The sequence below is a fragment of the Strigops habroptila genome, chromosome 1, assembly GCF_004027225.2.
Source record: "Strigops habroptila isolate Jane chromosome 1, bStrHab1.2.pri, whole genome shotgun sequence".
In the NCBI taxonomy this organism is placed as follows: domain Eukaryota; kingdom Metazoa; phylum Chordata; class Aves; order Psittaciformes; family Psittacidae; genus Strigops; species Strigops habroptila.
Genome location: NC_044277.2, coordinates 85,537,363 through 85,555,932, shown reverse-complemented (window position 1 = coordinate 85,555,932; position 18,570 = coordinate 85,537,363). Strand labels below are relative to the sequence as shown.

At 36.6% G+C, this 18,570-nt stretch overlaps 1 protein-coding gene across 3 annotated transcripts in view; it reads right to left on the bottom strand.

Annotated features, from left to right (window-relative positions):
- EXOC2 (exocyst complex component 2) overlaps nt 1-18,570 on the bottom strand; it is a 125,463-nt gene that overhangs the window by 45,744 nt on the left and 61,149 nt on the right. For all 3 annotated transcript variants that reach the window (XM_030477213.1, XM_030477220.1, XM_030477229.1), the window contains exons 12-17: nt 16,516-16,641; nt 13,546-13,670; nt 9,515-9,583; nt 9,099-9,256; nt 6,223-6,344; nt 2,535-2,596 (exon numbers count right to left, since the gene is read on the bottom strand). In XM_030477213.1, the coding sequence (XP_030333073.1) occupies nt 2,535-2,596; nt 6,223-6,344; nt 9,099-9,256; nt 9,515-9,583; nt 13,546-13,670; nt 16,516-16,641 (662 nt within the window). The remainder of the gene's footprint in view (nt 1-2,534; nt 2,597-6,222; nt 6,345-9,098; nt 9,257-9,514; nt 9,584-13,545; nt 13,671-16,515; nt 16,642-18,570) is intronic.

Genomic DNA, 18,570 nt, shown 5'->3' with positions numbered 1-18,570 from the left:
TTATCCCACATAAGATAGGGGGTGGAGACTAAAAAACACCCCAACCAACCAAAAAAAAAAATTAATAAAAAAAAATTTCACAATTCATCTATTATCAGAGGACCCTTTTGTAGTGATGTCCTTTTGTACTTAAGCTCTCTACAGAATTATTACAATAGGTCAATGCACATTTTCTTACCTGAACAAGACATTTCTGCATCAAACAGCCTCCTCTAAAAGGGTCATGAAAGATTTTTATAGCTTGTTTGTGGTAGCATAGATTGGCAATTACATTATAGATGCCTGTGACACTCTCCTTCTTCCCCTCCTAGATCTAAGTTGGGATAGAATTTCACCTGCGATATCTGATATTTCTGCATTTTATTCCAGCAAAAAGTTTCTAAGGAAACCAGACTGAAATTGATTTCACATAGAGGAAAAACACCCACTGGATTGGGGTTACTTTTTTACCTTCAGGTTTCCAAACCTGAAGCACCAATGTCTTGATGCATGTGTCAATTTCACTCTGAAAGTGCAAACAAGTTCACAGCATCAGAATCATCAGTCAGTTTTTCCTCGTCTTTCTCTCTTCCCTGATAAGTCACACTTTTTTTTTTCAGATGAGGCTGCCTGCTGGTATTAGGCAGGAAGCTATCATGCAGGGCAGTGTGTAGCAGAGAGGTGTCACTGTTGTAGAAAAGAGGGACATCATCCTATTAGATTCGCATCAAGGAGGTGGACAAAAGAGCTTCTCAGCCATGTAAACCCACTTTTCATCCAGTAGGTAGTTTATGGCAATGTCACCAACTTTAGGCTTAGGAGCACCTTTTATTTCTGTAACTGCTGGGGTGAAGGTGGATCATGAAAGTGATGCCTGCATGACAACCTGAAAATCATGAAAAAAGCCACCAAGACAATCTGTAATTATCATTTTTGGACCCGCTTAAAAGAAAAAGACCAGCAGTAAAGTAATGCTCTTGGGTTTTGTTTCCACAGAACAAAACATCACACCTCAGGAGAAGAAAGCTGTTCAGATATGTTATTCTTTGGATATTATGAAACCAAGGAAAGCTGGTTCTGTGTCTTACTGTATCTTTTATCTGGAATATAAATGCTAAAGGGGTTAGCAACCAGTATTTCCTGCAAACATAAAATACAGTTTCTATCTTATGCCTAAAACATCCCCAAAGAGACTGCGTGGCCCTTCTTTGTACTGGTTAACTTTTGTTACAATTTTTGCTATAATATTACCACAATGAACTCTGTTTAGTATATAAATAACCCTGCTATGACAAAACAATCAACTGCTACCATTAAAATCTGGCATGTCTCAATCTTGGCCTCAAAGGTATCTGGGGAAGTGCTGTATAGATGGAATTAGTGGGTGATTTCTAAATACAAAAAAGACCTAAGTATTTTTTAAACAAAGATGGGTTAGGATACAGCAAAACCATAAAGAAACAAAGTGAAAACCAGGAAAGTTAAGGGACTTGCTCAAGTCGGTGGCAACTGAAACCAAGACCAGAAGCTGTATAGCTGGTTATAATACTACAATCACCCAACAACGTGTATATTGTGATTGCTTAATGCCCTCCTACTCAGCTTCAAATGTGTATTTATAGAAGCAAGCAAGAAAAGCTAAAGAAGTCTGTGGAGCATTCTCTTAGATAATATACACAAAGCAACTCTCCCTCCCACAGGCCTTTTCTGCTTTCGCAGATTGTTTTTAAGTCACACCTACAACGTGCTTGCTGGGTTTTAGGCATTACTCATTACTGTTTATTTCCAGAAAACATCTCACTAATTTATCTGAATTTGGTTTCAAGTCATTTGTTGTTTGTGTGTAGGCAATCTCCTAAATTAGTTGTTTTTCAGTTCAATTTCTCATTATAACATATAAGTGACCTATTTATTTAGCTACAGACCAATTCCATGGTAGTGTGCTTACTAAATTATGAAGCATTTTGATGGGAACTGAACTTGTTGCGACCTCAAAAACAATTTTTTACTTCAGTAAACCATCCCTAAAATAAGATGCTTAACAATGAAAGCTATTATTGTATACCTCAGCAAAATCATGCTAGATGTCAGCGGTAATTATACTGATGCATTTAAATAACCCTACATAAGGCAGAAAGTCATGCTACGTATCTTGATGTCTAATTGTTTATTTTTGATTCTCAGTATATGGCACAAATCTACAAAGCTTTTATTTGTGCTTTTAAAGGTGCAAAACAGCAACAAGAAAAAATATTGCTGTCTAGTAAGTAGCATAAATTTACTTCAGATAGAATAGTTAAAGAAGTAGAAATGAAAACTTTTGAAAAGTTCGGAAAAAAAATGTTTGGTGATGGGATCTGTTAAGAGTGCTGTAAATAAGTAACCATTCAAACAAACAATTCTGTATTTTTTATCTTCCTGTATTTCCATATTTAAAAAAACCCACTATAGATACCAGTATACACACATATAGACAAAGTCCAAAATACTTCAGGTTTTGGAGGACACAGACCAGCTTCAAAGAAAGTGTCTACGAAAGACACAGGAATACCTACCAACGATGTCAAACCTTCATTGTCAACAACCCAGTCTTCCTTTTCAGCTAACCTCTTTATATCTGGAAGACAGAGCAAGAGGGGGAAGGGAGTGGGGAGAGGGAAATGGTATTCATTTTCATTATTAAAAACTCCTTGAACTTGAAAAGATAAACCACAGACATTGGGACTGCAATGACTAGGCACACAAGCAAAAAGCACTAAAAGCTTCAAAGCATTCAGCATTCTCAAATGACTAAGAATGGAACTCATACATGGTATGCTGCTGACATCACAGAGAAGCATATCTATGATATATGGCAAGAGCTGCATGAAGCACATCTTTTACTGGAAAGCTTAAAATTAAAGCAATATTGTGAAGGCTTTGGGCTTTGTTTTTATTTTTGTAAATTTTTAATCACAACAAAATACTGCATTTAACAACCCAAGTCTCTATTATATTCCAGCTCTTTATTAAAAAAGAAAGAACAACTGGCTAGCATTTTATCAAAGACAGAATGGACAACATCTAATTCATACGTAATTACTATAAAAGGGCACAGTGTCCTCACTAAGGGTCAAAGACCCACGGTGCTAGACTTTCTTCAAAAATGCATGAAGGCATATACAAAAAGCACACTTTTCTTTATTCAGAAGGTGCCAACTTCTATAGGCTTACTGAAGCTAGCAGAAGCTAAGTCAGGATGTGAATCTAAAGCTCCTGTATTGTAAACAAAATTCCTCTATGGACACATGCATTCTGCATCATTGCTTTCTGGGGGGCTTATTCAACTTGTAAACAGAACAAAACAACTAACTATGTGCAGTTTGTGGGGGCTTTGACATACAGTTTTTCATACACAGGTTGCTCATCAGAATTGTCTGTATCTCATGAAATTCCCTTTAAATAAGCGAAAATTTTGTTGAATTACCATCTCTTCCCAAAATCTAAGAAAAAAGGATAACTAATGCATGCTGAAAGGTATCTTCATTATCTTGGTGCTTTAATTAGCTAAATTAAGAAGCTTAGTTATGGTGCCATACCCTGCAATTCTACATCTAATGGAAGTATAGGCTTTGTAAGTATAAAAAGTATTAAGGGATTGTGCAGAATGACAACTCTGTTCATTTCCTTATTTAGTAAACCTCTTAATTCAAGCAATATTCTTGTGAGGCTTTAGATTGCACTGGTCAGCCTTTACATGTTTTAGTGGCTGCTCACTTTTGCATTCAGTTCTGAGCTGATACAAATACAAAATAAACAATTTTCCTTCTCGTATTTCACTGCTCATCAAATTCCAGTCAAAAACATTCATGTAAAACCCATCTAGTCTGGCACTCACATAATTTGCCTTTCATGACCTTTATGACCACTGATCACACATGAGAGGGAAAGAACACAGGCTGCTTCTCAGGGCTACTGTGAGTGTATGTGTTTATCATAAGACAAGAAGAAAACCCTGGGTGTGGGCAGATTTGTCCTATTTAAATAGCTAGAGTGCTCTATTAAAAAATTTAACTGATCTGAATGCCTTTACCAACTTGCAACATGCAGAAAGAGATGACACTGAAGTTTTGATCAGCAGCCTATGCAGCACGTTTCAGGGAGATTATGGAGGCGAGATTCAAGACCAGGAGGAACTTTTTTGACTTATATATTACAGCTATAACTGCACCTGAGACTCTTTTATATAGCTCCATGAGAATATTCATTAATTGTTCTTTCACTGTTTCCCTAAAAGTAACAGTTTATCCAAGGGCCAAATTAACCTGGTTCTCTCCAGAAAAAACTATCTAAACACATTCAACATATGCAACTGTGTTTTAGGTGGTACATCACAAAAAAAGAAAAAAAAAAAAAAAAAAAGGAGGTCCCATAGATAAGGCACACAGTGCAACAATACAGAATAAGAGTTATCATACAGGCAGGCATATTTTCTCTTCTCCTGTTTAATGCTACAGCCAATAGATAGAATTTCTTCATTGATAGGGGATGGAAGCAGCAGTCAAGGAAGGCTACTATAAATGGCTAGATGAAAGAGAACCAACATAACATATGGGCATCTTAAGGGATCTGATCTCTTTTGATTCAAGAAAGAAAAGTATGAATAGAGATGTTCAGAACAAATAGAGACGAATTCACACACAGACTGGTAAATTTGCTTTTATAAAAAAGGTACAGACTACCACAGGAGTTTTTCCTCCACTGGAGGAATATACATGGCTGGCAATCAGGATGTGAGAAGCAGGAACTCTGTATCTGAACAAAGAACTGGGCTACTGTTGTGATGCAACAAGAAGGCAAAGCCAGTATGACAGCAGAGAGCTTCCTCATTAATCATGTACTGGAGTACTCTGGACCGCACTGGAAAGTTAGGTGGATAGCTTAGAGATTTAACAAGCTAAGGGTTGTCAGCAAAACGGTTTGGAGTTAGACACTTCCTTCCTTTGCAACAGTCAAGACATCCAAGGAATCACTCAATTCTTAGACAGAGGGCAGCCAGTCTAATAGGACCATCTCCATGTTACAATTAGAAAACCCCAAACTTTTTAACCCAGCATTAAAAAAAAAAAAAAAAAAAAATAAAAATAGAGTTGATCTCAATCATGCTAAGGGAAGAAAAGCAAAAGAGACTTCCTCATACTATAAGTGAAATCTGAAATAGTGGTAATGCTATCTGTATGGAGTTTTAATGAGACAAGACAACCTATACACTGGTATGGTCAACTAGCTTGATATTAATGCAGAAAAATAATGCTGAAATGGTATTTAATAAAGTAATCCAGGATACAATTCATATCAATACTGTATCAATTAAACCACAGAGGGCTCATGATTTGTTTTCGCCAGAGGTTTAAAAATTTGCTTAACATAGTCACCAGCACTTAGTACACTTAAGGCGTGAGTAAAACAGCTTCATGTCAGCCTACAAAATAATGACGAAACATATGTTAAAAATTAAAAACTAATTAAATTGCAAGATCAAAAAAGCCTTTTTTTTTTTTTTTCTTTCTTTAACATTGAGGGTAATTAGTCTTTCGGAAAAAACAGTAAGTGAATTAGTAAAGCAATCTGACCTCATTTGAAGTGAGGCATTTAGTTCTGGAAGATTTACTTCATTCACATTTAAGTTTCAGTGTCGACTACAAGACAGGAAGATGAATGGCCTCTAATGCACACAGAGTCACATTAGATTTAGAGAACGTGTCTGGACTGCAAGGCCAGTAACATTTATGGCAAAAGCTGTGTACACAACAGGAATCCTGGAGATTATAATGCTATCAAAAGGCCTTGGACAACTAAAATACTTCATAAGGAGCTGTTGTCTTTTTTTTCTTTGGGGGTGGGACACTGCTTATTTAATTCTTCACTTTATAGAAGAACTCAAAAAAGAAAATAAATTATATTTCCAATATAGAAAAGCTGTATCATGAGGTAAATCACTTGCATTGTAAAACTGTCTCAATGCAAAGGAAACAGGTCTAAACTACTGTATTCATTAGACTAAGGGAAGAAAAGACTCATAACACACATTTCTGTCAGAAAAGTGAAATACTTGAGTAACTTGTGCGATATTACAGAATTCAGAGGAGTCCACTGCCAGTACATTATCTGTAACAGACATGGTTATCTTCCAGAACATGATTTGGCCTAATCAGAGACAAAAAAGCACAATAGTAAGCAATGAGACCTGCAGCCTTCTATTACCTTCAGCTGTATGTTGTAAGGTCACAATAATGCAATGTACACGAAGGTCCAAAATAAGATCCTGGATGATCTGAAGCATATCATTGGGTATCTCGAGTGCAGTTAGAGACTCATAACTAAGCCTGGAAAGCAAACAAAGTTAGAATGCAGTGTAAATCTGCAGGATTTTTTAAGCTGATATAACTTTTTTCTTTTTTTTTTTTTTAGACATTTTCTGTGTATATGAACATATGTCCTAGATTCAGCAAATCCTAAGTCCACAACAGGGTTTCTGAGATATTGTTTACCTGCATTACAACATAAACAGACACCAAGCTGTCATAAATGATGGTGCGGCTGTGCATCAGATTGCCAAGAGTACGCACATTTAAGGAGCCAAGATACAGCTACTACCTCACCAGCGGAGTGAACTCATTTGCTGTTTTGCTCCCAGCTCTGACCACGTTCACCAGTTACTATAGCCGAGGATGGAAAAATTAATTTCCATTTTTGCTTCAGAAATAGCAAGTAATGACATTTCAGCTTTTAATTGAAACTAACTGCTGCAGTTGTGCTGAGACTTTAATTAGGGGCACAAAGTGAGGTTCACTGCTTGTATTCAACTCTTGGATATTTAAGCAAGGACAATTCAAATACTATCATTGCTGTCTGCCCTACTGCTAACACTGAGCAAAGCCCAGGTACTAGAAAATGTCAAAGAACAGGAGTAAGAAGGCGCAAGCAAATAAGTTTGAGTAGTAAGCAGAACATTTCTAATCATCCATCTGTAGGCTCCAGTTCCTTACCCCTTGGGCATAAACCATCAAAACCTACCATTAATGAGACTGCTCTCTGCTCATCATAACTACTGCATTAATAGATTACATAAATCTGCACTATCTCAGCCATGTAAGTACCCATCTGTGAGAAGTTTAAGTGACTTTAGGCTGCACAGAAGTCCTGTACATAGAGTTGATTCAATTTCTAAGGGAGCACATAGCTCTCACATCCCTAAGATCATCTTTTTCCTAATATAACTCACCCTACCAAATACATACCTCTCTATCCTTACAATAAGGCAAAAGTCTTGCCAATAACAGCTTCTCTTTATCCCATAGGTCTAATTTATCCTGTGGAATGTATTCATACTGAGCAATGACAGAATAGGGTACAAGAGAAAGACTGCGCAACCACCCCACTTTAAGCTGCGTGATACATATAAACAAGTAGAAAAATTAAGATCACACAGATGTAACTACAACTCCTTGTCTAGTTTTGTAAGTTTTAGCATTCTTAAATACAAGCAGAAAACAGTAAATCATTTGTGAGATGACTGACTAAAATTCTAACCTGTGCTTCATAATGACTTCATGTTAGAAATGAAAAGAAAGATTTAAGTTATTGCATAACTTTGCAACAAATGACTCTTCATGAGAAGAGTTCATCTTTATTGCTGGTGTGAGTCATAGGAATTTATTAGATTGTCAGAGTGTGGGGCCTTCAAAACAAAAGTATTTGCAGCACTTGCAAAAATTTCTGACTGGTCAGCAGTTGGTTGGTACCCCACCACGGGTTTTTGAGTTCCTCTTCTCCAAACTGCCCCTTTTCTTCTCTACTTTTGACCACTTTAAAGTCTAGCTCACTTTAATAAAGCGCCAGCACAGGCATCAGTAAGAACATGAGGTGGGGAAAAGAGTGGGAGGGAGAGAGAATTTCCCCAGCTCTCAGTACAATTGTTCATCACCAGGGCAGTGACCAGAAAGCAAGAGGAGATTCTCTGAAAAAGAGCCTCCATTTATCCTATAACCTCAGCCTGGATCATACCTCGGATAGCAGGACTGAAGCACAACCAACCTTTAGAGAACCTATTGGTTAAATTTCCAAGCCAACATTACATACATGCAAGTGTAAAATTCTAGAATTTTAGTGAAATATGAATGGACTGCTTCTCATAAAAGCGCAACAGTGCTGCCAAAGCTTGTTCCCTTGCTCCTTTACACCTTTCATCAAATGCCAAGTTAACTCTTTCTTAAATTGAAAGCTTTCAATAAAATTCAGCTAGAATAAGAAATTTCACATGGATTTCCCCCTCAGCCCCCAACTGATTAAAATACAGATAATGTAACTGGCAACAGACTTCGGGAAAGTGCTAAGCAGACTTGACAACAGGCATGTATCACTGCTAGCTCCATCTGCAAATAAGAGTACCTATAAATGATTATACCACTTTCTCTGTGCTTTGTTTGTTACCTACTTTGAAACTGCAGATAGAACATACAGTATTATTTCCAGGTATTACTCAAGTTTCCAAAAGATGATAATCTTACATACTCCGTAGACAAATGGAAGCAAATTATATATACTAAGGAGACTTTTTGTAATTAATTATATGCATATTACTAAGTTTGTAAACAAACACAATTATAAGCAGAATGACATTATAAGCAGGAAGGAGTATCACCTTCCCAAAACACAGCTGTAAAAGTAAATTAAGATTTAAGAATGATACTATCGTGAGAAGCATGCTATTTTCACCCATTTTGGCAGAGTGGGGAAGACGCTTAGCAAATGAAGCAGATAATTGCTATCTATCCTGAAGGAACAAATCCTGTTTCATTCATGTCATTCATTCATTTGCACCACACAAATGTCTCATTCAAACTTATTCATAAGATGCTATGGAAATATAATGAATATATCAATACGTAATAAGGCTACATCTTGAGACATTATTAATTACACTTGCACACAGAATACTCAATCCGCCATAAGTAATTTTTTTGTAATCCTATTTTCAAAAATGTTAACATTACTCAGGTTAACGCAATAAACAATTTGTCTTAAAGCACACATATTCTGGGAATAGCATCGTTTTGTAGGTCCACAGATCCGTTTACCTTACTGTCTGGATAACATGTGTTAGCCACTGGCCAGAAAGTTCAGATTTCGTCTCCCAGCCACCATACTGTCTTGATTCTCCTTCTCTGAGGCTGAATGGAAGCAAAGCTCCACGGATAAGTTTTACCAGAGAGTGCATCACTTCCTGAATCATTTTCTGCATCAGAAGAAAGGAAAGAAAAATCCAGCAAAAATCTTTATCAAGGTACTTAAGCAGCCATGTACTTACTATACACAATAGCTTGGAATGTATGATTTACAGGTGACTTCACACTCTGAGAGTAAAGGAGAAGAAGGTATAAGGGCACACAGAAGATTTAAGAAATCTGATTTTCAAGGTGGTGACACTAAAGTACCTTGCTATGAAGAACAACTAAAAGAAAGCAAGATCCTCCCCTCCCTCCTTGTAACTTACCTTGAAATCATTTTGTCTTTGCCTTGCATTTTTCTTTGATCTTTCCATTTGGCCAGATTTTTCAGCAGTCTTGTGAAAATAAGAAAATTCAAAGTGTAAGTATCTCATAACCACTGTTAAAATAATTCTGAAAAAGGGGGTGTCAAAGTGAAGAAGTGAAAACCAGTGAGTTTACGATGCAATTATAAAAAATAACTCATGGCATCTCAACAAGCAAAGACAATATATATCTCAATAAACTCTACTTACTGTAGGTCAGTGTGCTAACATTTAATTCTGAGGAACAACGTGTATTTAAAACAAAGTCAGAGACAAGCATAAGAGTCACTCAAGAAATATGAGCTTCATGAGGTCAAAGCTGCAATATTAACGACAGCCAAAACATGCATAGTCCAAATTTGCATCATGTTTATGTGAAGAAACTATTTTCTCAGCCTGGAAGCTGCCCAGAGAAAGACATTGATGTGAAATGGGAAACACTTCTTGGAATGAGGGCAATTTGAAATTGTAACATGTGTGGGGGAGGGTTGAGGGGTTTTTGTTTGTTTTTAGGAATAGCATGTTGTTGACAATGCTCTTTAAGTAACTCAACTAACTGTAAAAAAGACTCTGCAAAATAATCAGCATCTTCATGGACTGTTCGCTTCTTTGAAAACAGAGGAACGTGAGTACACTTTGCACAAGACAGTTACAGTTGAAGAAAAACATGGTTTGACTAACAGTCTTCCTGTTTGTAGTTCTAGCCTTCTAGAGTCTACTGAGAACACTAAATTAAACTGAAAAAGTTATTTCAGATGCCGGGTTAAGTGCAGACATACAATTTTATAGTTAGAAAATCTCCTATTTTATGTTTGTACAGCAACATCTACTGGACAAGAAGTGCAATAACATCATAAGAGTATTCTCAAAGAGAATCGGTTTATTTGTAAATAGTTAATTGAAAATACTGTCTTTTTCCAGGTTCCATATTTAGCTAAAGCATTATAGATTTTAAAGTTAAAAAACAATTTGAAGCGAGCAAAAATCAGAGAAAAACAAAACTGCTTAACAGTTTTGGAAAATACATAGCTATGAAACTCTTACACTTTAAGCTCTGAATTATACAATTTGAGACAAGAAGAACAAGAGTTATTGCTGCATAGAATACCCACCTCTTTCTTCTACTGCCTTAAAAAGAAAATAAGCTTTTTCCTTTAAGCCTCACCTAGCAACTTACAATTCACACTGTTTTACAGCTGGATTAAAGAACAAAAAATTCACAGATCTTTGATTTTTTTTTTTTTTTTCCTTTGTGGTTTTGCTGAAGACCAATCTTAAACCTCTCCAGCACAGACAGACCAAAACTATATTGTGGTAAGACCAACGGTTACTACTCACATATGTGACTTCACCTAGAGTGATTCAAAGAACTCAACTTTTTAAACTGTTGAAAATATCACGTAAATCTTTAACTGACAGTATCTTAAGACATATTGCTAACCTTTCAGAACTCAAAAACCCACATGCCCCAAACCCCCCAAAACCTAAAAACTGAAAAAGAGAAAAATACAGCTTGAAATTTACATGAGGGGAAATTCTTTCCACATTTTTAAAATGTCTAAATGTCTTTAAGTCTTTAAGAAGCTAACTGAAATGACATTCTACACCACTTTAACAAGACTAGTCCTAAAAAACTGTAGCAATCACCTTGCTTCCTGAATGACAATAAATAGCAAGTGACATGGGAGAAGAAATTTCTTCATGGACAATTACAATTTGTAATATATAAACCTTAAGTCTTGAATGCGATATACTGATAATCTTAGGTGTTCTAGAAGTCTTTCAGTTAATGCTATCCCCCTCCTCCCACTTAACCTGGATTGACTGTGGCATGCAGAACACACAAAAGGAACCGAGGGCACCATTGCTCCTCTCTCCCCAGGAACTTGGGGGACTTCCGTAAGGACTAAAGGAGCAGAAGAAATCAAATGAATGGGGGTTAATTTCTCACAAGCTCAGAATCTGGCCCAACAAAAGAGGAGCAGATATACCTTCAAGACTAACAGGAAAACTACCTCTCCCCCTCCCCCCCCCCCCAGTTTGGGAAACAATGTTTTTTTCAGGCATGACATAAGATCATTGCATTTTCCACTTGCAGTCATTTTCATGAGCAGAATTTCTCAATCTTGTTTACAGTTCGAGTCTCAGTTTCTCTAGAAATTGCTTTCTTTTTCATTGTACTCAGGGAAAAATAAAAATCACAATAACTTAACAGGTGAATTTATAAAATCTACTTTCCAGAAATAAAGGCTGTCATTTCCCTTATGAAATTAATTATTTTTGTGAAAGTCGACAGTACTGAGGTTTATTCTTGATTCTACTTCCTTCACTGAACGTTATGAGTGTCATATCTTTCTCTTGATTTTATCATGTAAGATGAGGATCACAAATAGAATCCATTTCATTGGAGCTATAATGCTCTGTATATTGTGTTCAACACATAAAGGACTATATTATCTGTTAGTATAACCACATGAAAACATTATACTCAGATTTGTAGTGGCAATAAATAGAACGACTGCTTGAGAAATTCATTCTTCAGTTAGAGAAAAGGAAAATGACAAAATAAGCTTCCAAATTTCCTTTTCCCAAGGTTTTTGTTTTCTTTTCCACTAAAGCTGCAAGGAATCGTAGAAATCTAAGGTTGCAGTTCTGCTTTAGGGATAATTTCATAGTGGAATACTGTAGCTGTGAGGACTTGAGGATTTAAGCACAGCAGGACACTGTAAAAATGGCAAGACAAAAACAATCTCAAAAAATGAGATGATACAGCAACAGCTAAATGGAGAAGTTTTAGATGCACAAACTTTTAGGTTGGATACAGAAGCTGATCTGAATAATATGCAGGTCCAAAAGCTTGACTGTTTTCCACCTGCACTGTAATATTCCATCTCTACCTCTCTATATAGACCTGGTCTTTAGAGTTTTTTAGGACCCAGAATGAATAAATCCAAACTGCACTCATCAAGACTTCCACAGTGGTAGCTATGTAGATGAGCTGTGAAGTATTGCCTTATCATCTGTTGATGGAACAGAGAGTTGCCTTTCATTACACTTCAATCAAGTGTTTGTCAGACTTGCTCCTTGGGAATATACCATCACCACAGTTCTGAAGAACAAACAACATGGCTTGAGAACTAGAAGTGAACTCTGTAAAACATAATGTAATTCTGTGACACAAAGCTATTTTATTTATCTGATAACAATTATAATGGTAAGTTATATACTACTGTCCTGGTAGACAACTACGCATATCAAATGAATTATGAAATGTAACCTTTCAAAATCTGTTAATAGCATGCATATAAAAGCAGCATGTGATGAATCACTACTTTTATTTATCCTGCTTCTTGGATTACCAAGATTATATTCACGTAATTTGTAAAAACCAGATCACCTGAGCAAGAAGGACTAGAAGCACAGCTGATTGCAGCTGACTGCACTTCCAGACTAGACTCCCTATAGTATATGTGTGTGTACTACTCTGGGCCTTGGTCATTTTGCAACTCTGGTCTTGAACCTATCCTCACTTCCAAATACTTAAAGCTCAAGAAATAAGTACTCTTGTTCCAAAGAAAACATTTTTTTCCCTGTATGACTTGTCTTTTACACATCTCTCCTCCATGCAATTTGCTATTTCTTCAGATCACTAATGAAGGGCAGCTGGCCAGCTATGACTTAGGTGAAACTACAGATACTGACTCCAGCATCTGGAACACACACAAGACACCACCACTAGTAGAATTCTAAGTAATTCCACTGTACGCTTTTATTCTTTCAAAAGTACAAAGAAAATTCTGACTTCTATATGTTAGTATTGCAAGACACCTTACTAGTCAAAGCAGCATTTCTCAAACGTGTAAGTCTACTTATCGTTTTATAAACCTCTCTGATTAAAGCAAGTCCTCACTTCTTCCAGTGAAATATTATACTTCAAACAATCATTATGAAGTTTTGTTATTCAAAAGTAGTTTATATAGAAGAATCCATACCTCACTGAATAAACTTCCATTCACATAAGAAATCCAGAGCTTCCAGAAGTTGGGCAGCTGACTTACAACAAGTTTTGTCAGCTTCTCAACAAATACAACTTGTTGAGGAGCTTTGTATCGCCAAGCTAATATGGGAAGAGAGGACGGAAAAGGCAAAATTAAAAAGCTTTGAACTAATACTACTACTTTAAAAAAGTGCTACTAGCTTGCTGCTTTGTATTACACAAGTGACTGTACAGTATATATAAAAACTTTCAGGTAAAAATGAAAAGAATTAAAGGCTGGTCTGTATATGTGTACACATACAAGCTCTTTCTTCTCATCTCTTATGCTTGCAAAGTGCCAGCATTATGACAGTACATAAAGAATAGGCCCCTTTGTAAGGGTATCTAATGCAATGCACCTAATAATTCATTCATCAGATCTTCTGTCTTCAAACCACTCTAAAAAGGTAAGGTCACACAAAAGCAATCAAGACATTAGAAGTTTCAAATGATGAGATGGTGATGCTGAAGAAACAGGGCTGGTAGGAGAAGCTAGTGCTTAAGGCAAACAATGGAAACTGGAGTATCTGCTTTATTTACAGCTCAAAAAATTTTCCATTGTGGCCTGGGGCAAGTTGCCAACCTCTCATCTTCATTTCCATTTCTTTGGCAAACTCTTTAATCTGAAAAACAGGGGAGATTCCAACATTGTTGAATGAACAAATCACTAACTATATAATGAGATTCCTGGATGTAGAACACAATCCTAACATGTAACACTACAGCACTCAAGTTTTCACTTCATAAACCTACTCACACTCCTGGTACATCAGCTATTAAAACACATCGGGAAAATAGCTTTCATTTTAGCAGCAGATAACTTTGCTCAGTTTATCACATGGGGCAAAATGAGGTGCAAGGGGAGACAAAGAGAAAGCTGAACAGGGGCAGAAAACTATTATTAATTAACACAGAAAATAAAGGTAACTTTTTCCATAACCATCTGCCTCCTCTGTTAAAACTTTAATGATTGTGATGCTTTAACAAAACAGGGTATCAGTACAGCAGTGATAGAAGACCTCAAGAATTAGCGTCCACTTTAGAAAAGGAATCTTCTTTTTTTTTTTTGGCGAACCTCCCCCCCACCCCCAAAAAGAAAAACCAACGAAACAATAAATCAAAATAAAACTCCCCACAAACAAAAGCCCCCCAAACAACCAAAACCCCACAAAACAAATCAAAGAGGTCCACATTTATTTATGTGGGGGGTTTTTGTGTCTTTTGTGTATGTCTGGTCTTTTACAAATGATAAAGTTAAAAACATTATCTAAATAACTGTAAAAATGCAAAAAAAAGCTTGGGTAAAATAGCACTTTTTGTCTTTACTCTGCTAGAGAATATTTACTACAGAAACGGTTAGGCAAAAATAGCTGCACATTAAGTAACTAGCAGGCTTCATCAGAACCTTACTATTTATTTTACTGCGTTGGCAGCCAATCTTGAATCTCCTTGAAGCACAGCATGCCTTCAGCAGCATCCATTTGTCAAGGTGTGGATCAAAAATTGGTCCGTTTCTTTAGTGGACAAATCTGCACTACCCAAAATGTTGTTCTCCTCATGGCCAGAAAGCTCAGGGACTCTGGATTAGTATTTGAAAAAATCAAAAAATCACAACTGAAGCCCAAAATTTGAAGAGAGACTCTGACATAACTGAAGTGTAACTCTGCTGACAGCGATCCATCTGTTCAGAACGCATGAGAACTTCGAAGCTTGACTAGCAACGCTCTTACTGTGGATACAGATAGGATAGTTGTGCCGTCTTGGTTTATGACTGTAAAGAGAACTGGTCAGACCCAATAGCAAAAACCTCCTCTTATTAACACAAGCTGTAACTGTGCCAGGAAGTTGTGCCAACACTGATATAGCAACAGAGACTCTGCAACACCATCAAACCCCAAGTTCTAACCAAAAGATTTCAGCTCCTTCAAGAAACGGTTTCATCTTTGCCAAAAGCTGTAGCACCAACCCAGTGTTATAACCAGGGATGTCTGTTCATAACAGACTCTATATTTTGAAGAGTCTGTGTAATTTATGTTACAGTAATGTAATTACTTGGTATACATGTCTATTTTGAAGACTTGTGTAATTTACATTTTGAATACATTCAACCTCAAACTATGATGCAATTTGTCTTGCATGTGAAGATACACTGTGGCAGCACAAGAATGAAGAATAATGAGAACTGTACATCCTATGTTCTTGAAAGATTCCATTCATTCTTCTTTTTGCTCAAAAAACCCCACAACAGATATTTATAGATATTTTTCAAGGAAGTCCGCAGAGCTGGGAGAAGAGTAACATCAAAGAAGACCAAAGCCAGAAAGCTCTTTATAAATACCTGCTTTCTGCAAAAATGTACTTAGGTAAGAAATGACCTATCCTGTGAAAAACATGTTTTCTATCTCCTGTGATTGAAAGACTCCTGAGTTGAACTTGTTTGTACAATGGTGTTGAAGACACTTATGACACATCTGGGCTCAGCTGGTTGTGGACACACTGCTTGAGCTTAGTCATACACCTTGTTTCCCTTTCTGGGTTTACAGAATTAAAGAACAAGGACCAGATATATAAAGTATCACAGAAGGAGCAAATGCAAGGAGAGCCATCTCAGCAAATACTCGCAAAAGGTATAACAATAGCAAAAGGTAGTAGTAATAAATTCTGGTTTTATAGGGAAAAAAAAGACTTATGACCTTGACTACATTTTAAGAAGCAGATTTCAGCTATGAACTGCTCTTTGCTTGTAAAAAACACAGAGGACCTCTTTAGTGAGCAATGGTAAGGCATGAGAAGAAAAGCATTTTATTTGGTAACAAACCAAAACAAACACACAGAGTGTGGGTTTCTGTTTGGGTTTTTTGACTACACCACACACTGGACACAGGGAACTCCAGCTTTGTTTTTCCAAATAAAACCAGATGCCTACCGTCATCACGGCCAGACTGAAAGCTGCTGCCCCTTTTCAATGAAGCAGTTTGACTGAGATGGCCAATTGGTGATGGACGCACATCACTGTCTAGGTCCAACATGGGGCTGTGGAGCACTGAACTGCCTAGGGAGAGGGGAAAAATAAAATTAAAATTATTTTGCACATCAATTGACATGAAACTGCATGCTACATGTGGAATTCTAATTTAATTCTGAATTGTGACAAAAGTTATCAAGCAAAAACATTCTTAACCTTGTTTATTTAGACTGTTCATCTACATTAATGTTATTCAGTAACACCACTACTGACTCTCGTAGCACAGCCAAACCCACAAGTACCATGTGGGAAATATCAGTCTTTATTCTTTATGTTTCTCTGTTCTTACTTTAATTAATGTCCTACAATTAATTGCTTGAAAGCCATGGATATGTATTTATGCCACTAGTGACACGGCACACACTTTTTTTCTGTATGTCTAAACAAACTTTTAACAGCAAGCCTTTCTTCTGCCTCCAGCTGAAGCAGTTAAGGGCAGAGTGTTCAACTACTTCTTAGCTATTTGACCCCTACAGAGTTCAGGTAGAAAGAATCCATCCATCATGAAGCAGATGAACTAACAGCACTGTCCACTCATGCACATATGAAAACCACCTTGTACTTATACCTATCTACAAACAAAAGTAATTATTTTTTCCCTTGGGTGCCTGACCATACCTAAGTAATTATTAGCAAGTCTATAAGCAATGATCTAATCTAATGGAGGTGGATACTTGGAGTCTAATGTACATTTTGGAAAACAACCACATAACAATGAGCAGACGATGATTTTCTAATGCACTGTAACACTGTCAATATTTCTTTTAAAATCTAAATTGCTGCTTTATGCATTTCACCTTACAGATACATTCTGAAAGTAACCATCAACATTATTTCAACATTGGGCAACAGAGCTAAATGAAGTTAAATGAATTACAATTCGTAGAATTATAGAACAGCCCAGGTTGGAAGAGAACTTGAAAGATCATCTGGTCCAACCTTTCAGGGGAAAGAGAGCCTAGATGAGATTATCTAGTACCCTATCCAGTTGCATCTGGAAAACCTCCAGTGATAGGCACTCTACCACATCCCTTGGGAGGTTATTTCAGTGATTCATTGTTCTTGCAGTAAAAAGTTTCTTTCTTTTATTGAGATGAAACCTCTCCCGATAATTCATGCTGAATTTTGTAATGAGAGTCTCAACATTTGAGTTTATATTGCTTGATCTTTTCCATCAATACCTACATTCACTTAAAATAACAGGAAGGCCACACAGTAAGAGCACCAGCTGTAACACTGCAGTACTCAGATTAAAGAGTAACACAAAGTAAAAAGGATTTGAAGGATATTTATTCTGAATTAATGCTGCTGTCAGACCAGCATGGCAGTAAAGATATACCTAGTCACTTTACTTCAACAGCTGGGGCTTCAACTCAAATATTAAGTATCACAAACTTCCAATAGGTGACAGTATTGTGTTTTAGTTCCTTTTGAAAGGAGTTCTTCCTCCCATAATTCTTTAATGGGTTTTAAAGATATTTCCTGTGGCCTTTCACTGTGGCATTGTGATTACTGATCTGTCGTTCCTCTATTCATCTTACTACTGTTCATACTATAAGACAATAGGTAAATAGATCCAATTTGCTACATCATTCACCATAGCCATAGACATACTGCATTCCTTCTGAATGAACTAAAAATACAAAATAATAATGAGAAAGCAAAAACCTAAAGCCTTCAGAAATTTTGTTAAGTAGGTATGTATGCAGGTATGCTGCAAGTACAAATAGCTAATTACAGATATGTACTATGCAACTACTCATACAGCAGAGATCTGTGTAAGATCACAGATCATTAGCATTTATGATTTAAACACCTATGATTCCTAAAACGTATCTTAAATGTTGTAAATTTGTGGTAATTACCTTCTGTGAAAATATTGCAGCAACCCTACAGAATGAAGTAAAACCAAAACAAATTGATTCCTTTCCAGATTAAAAAAGCATGCATTCAATA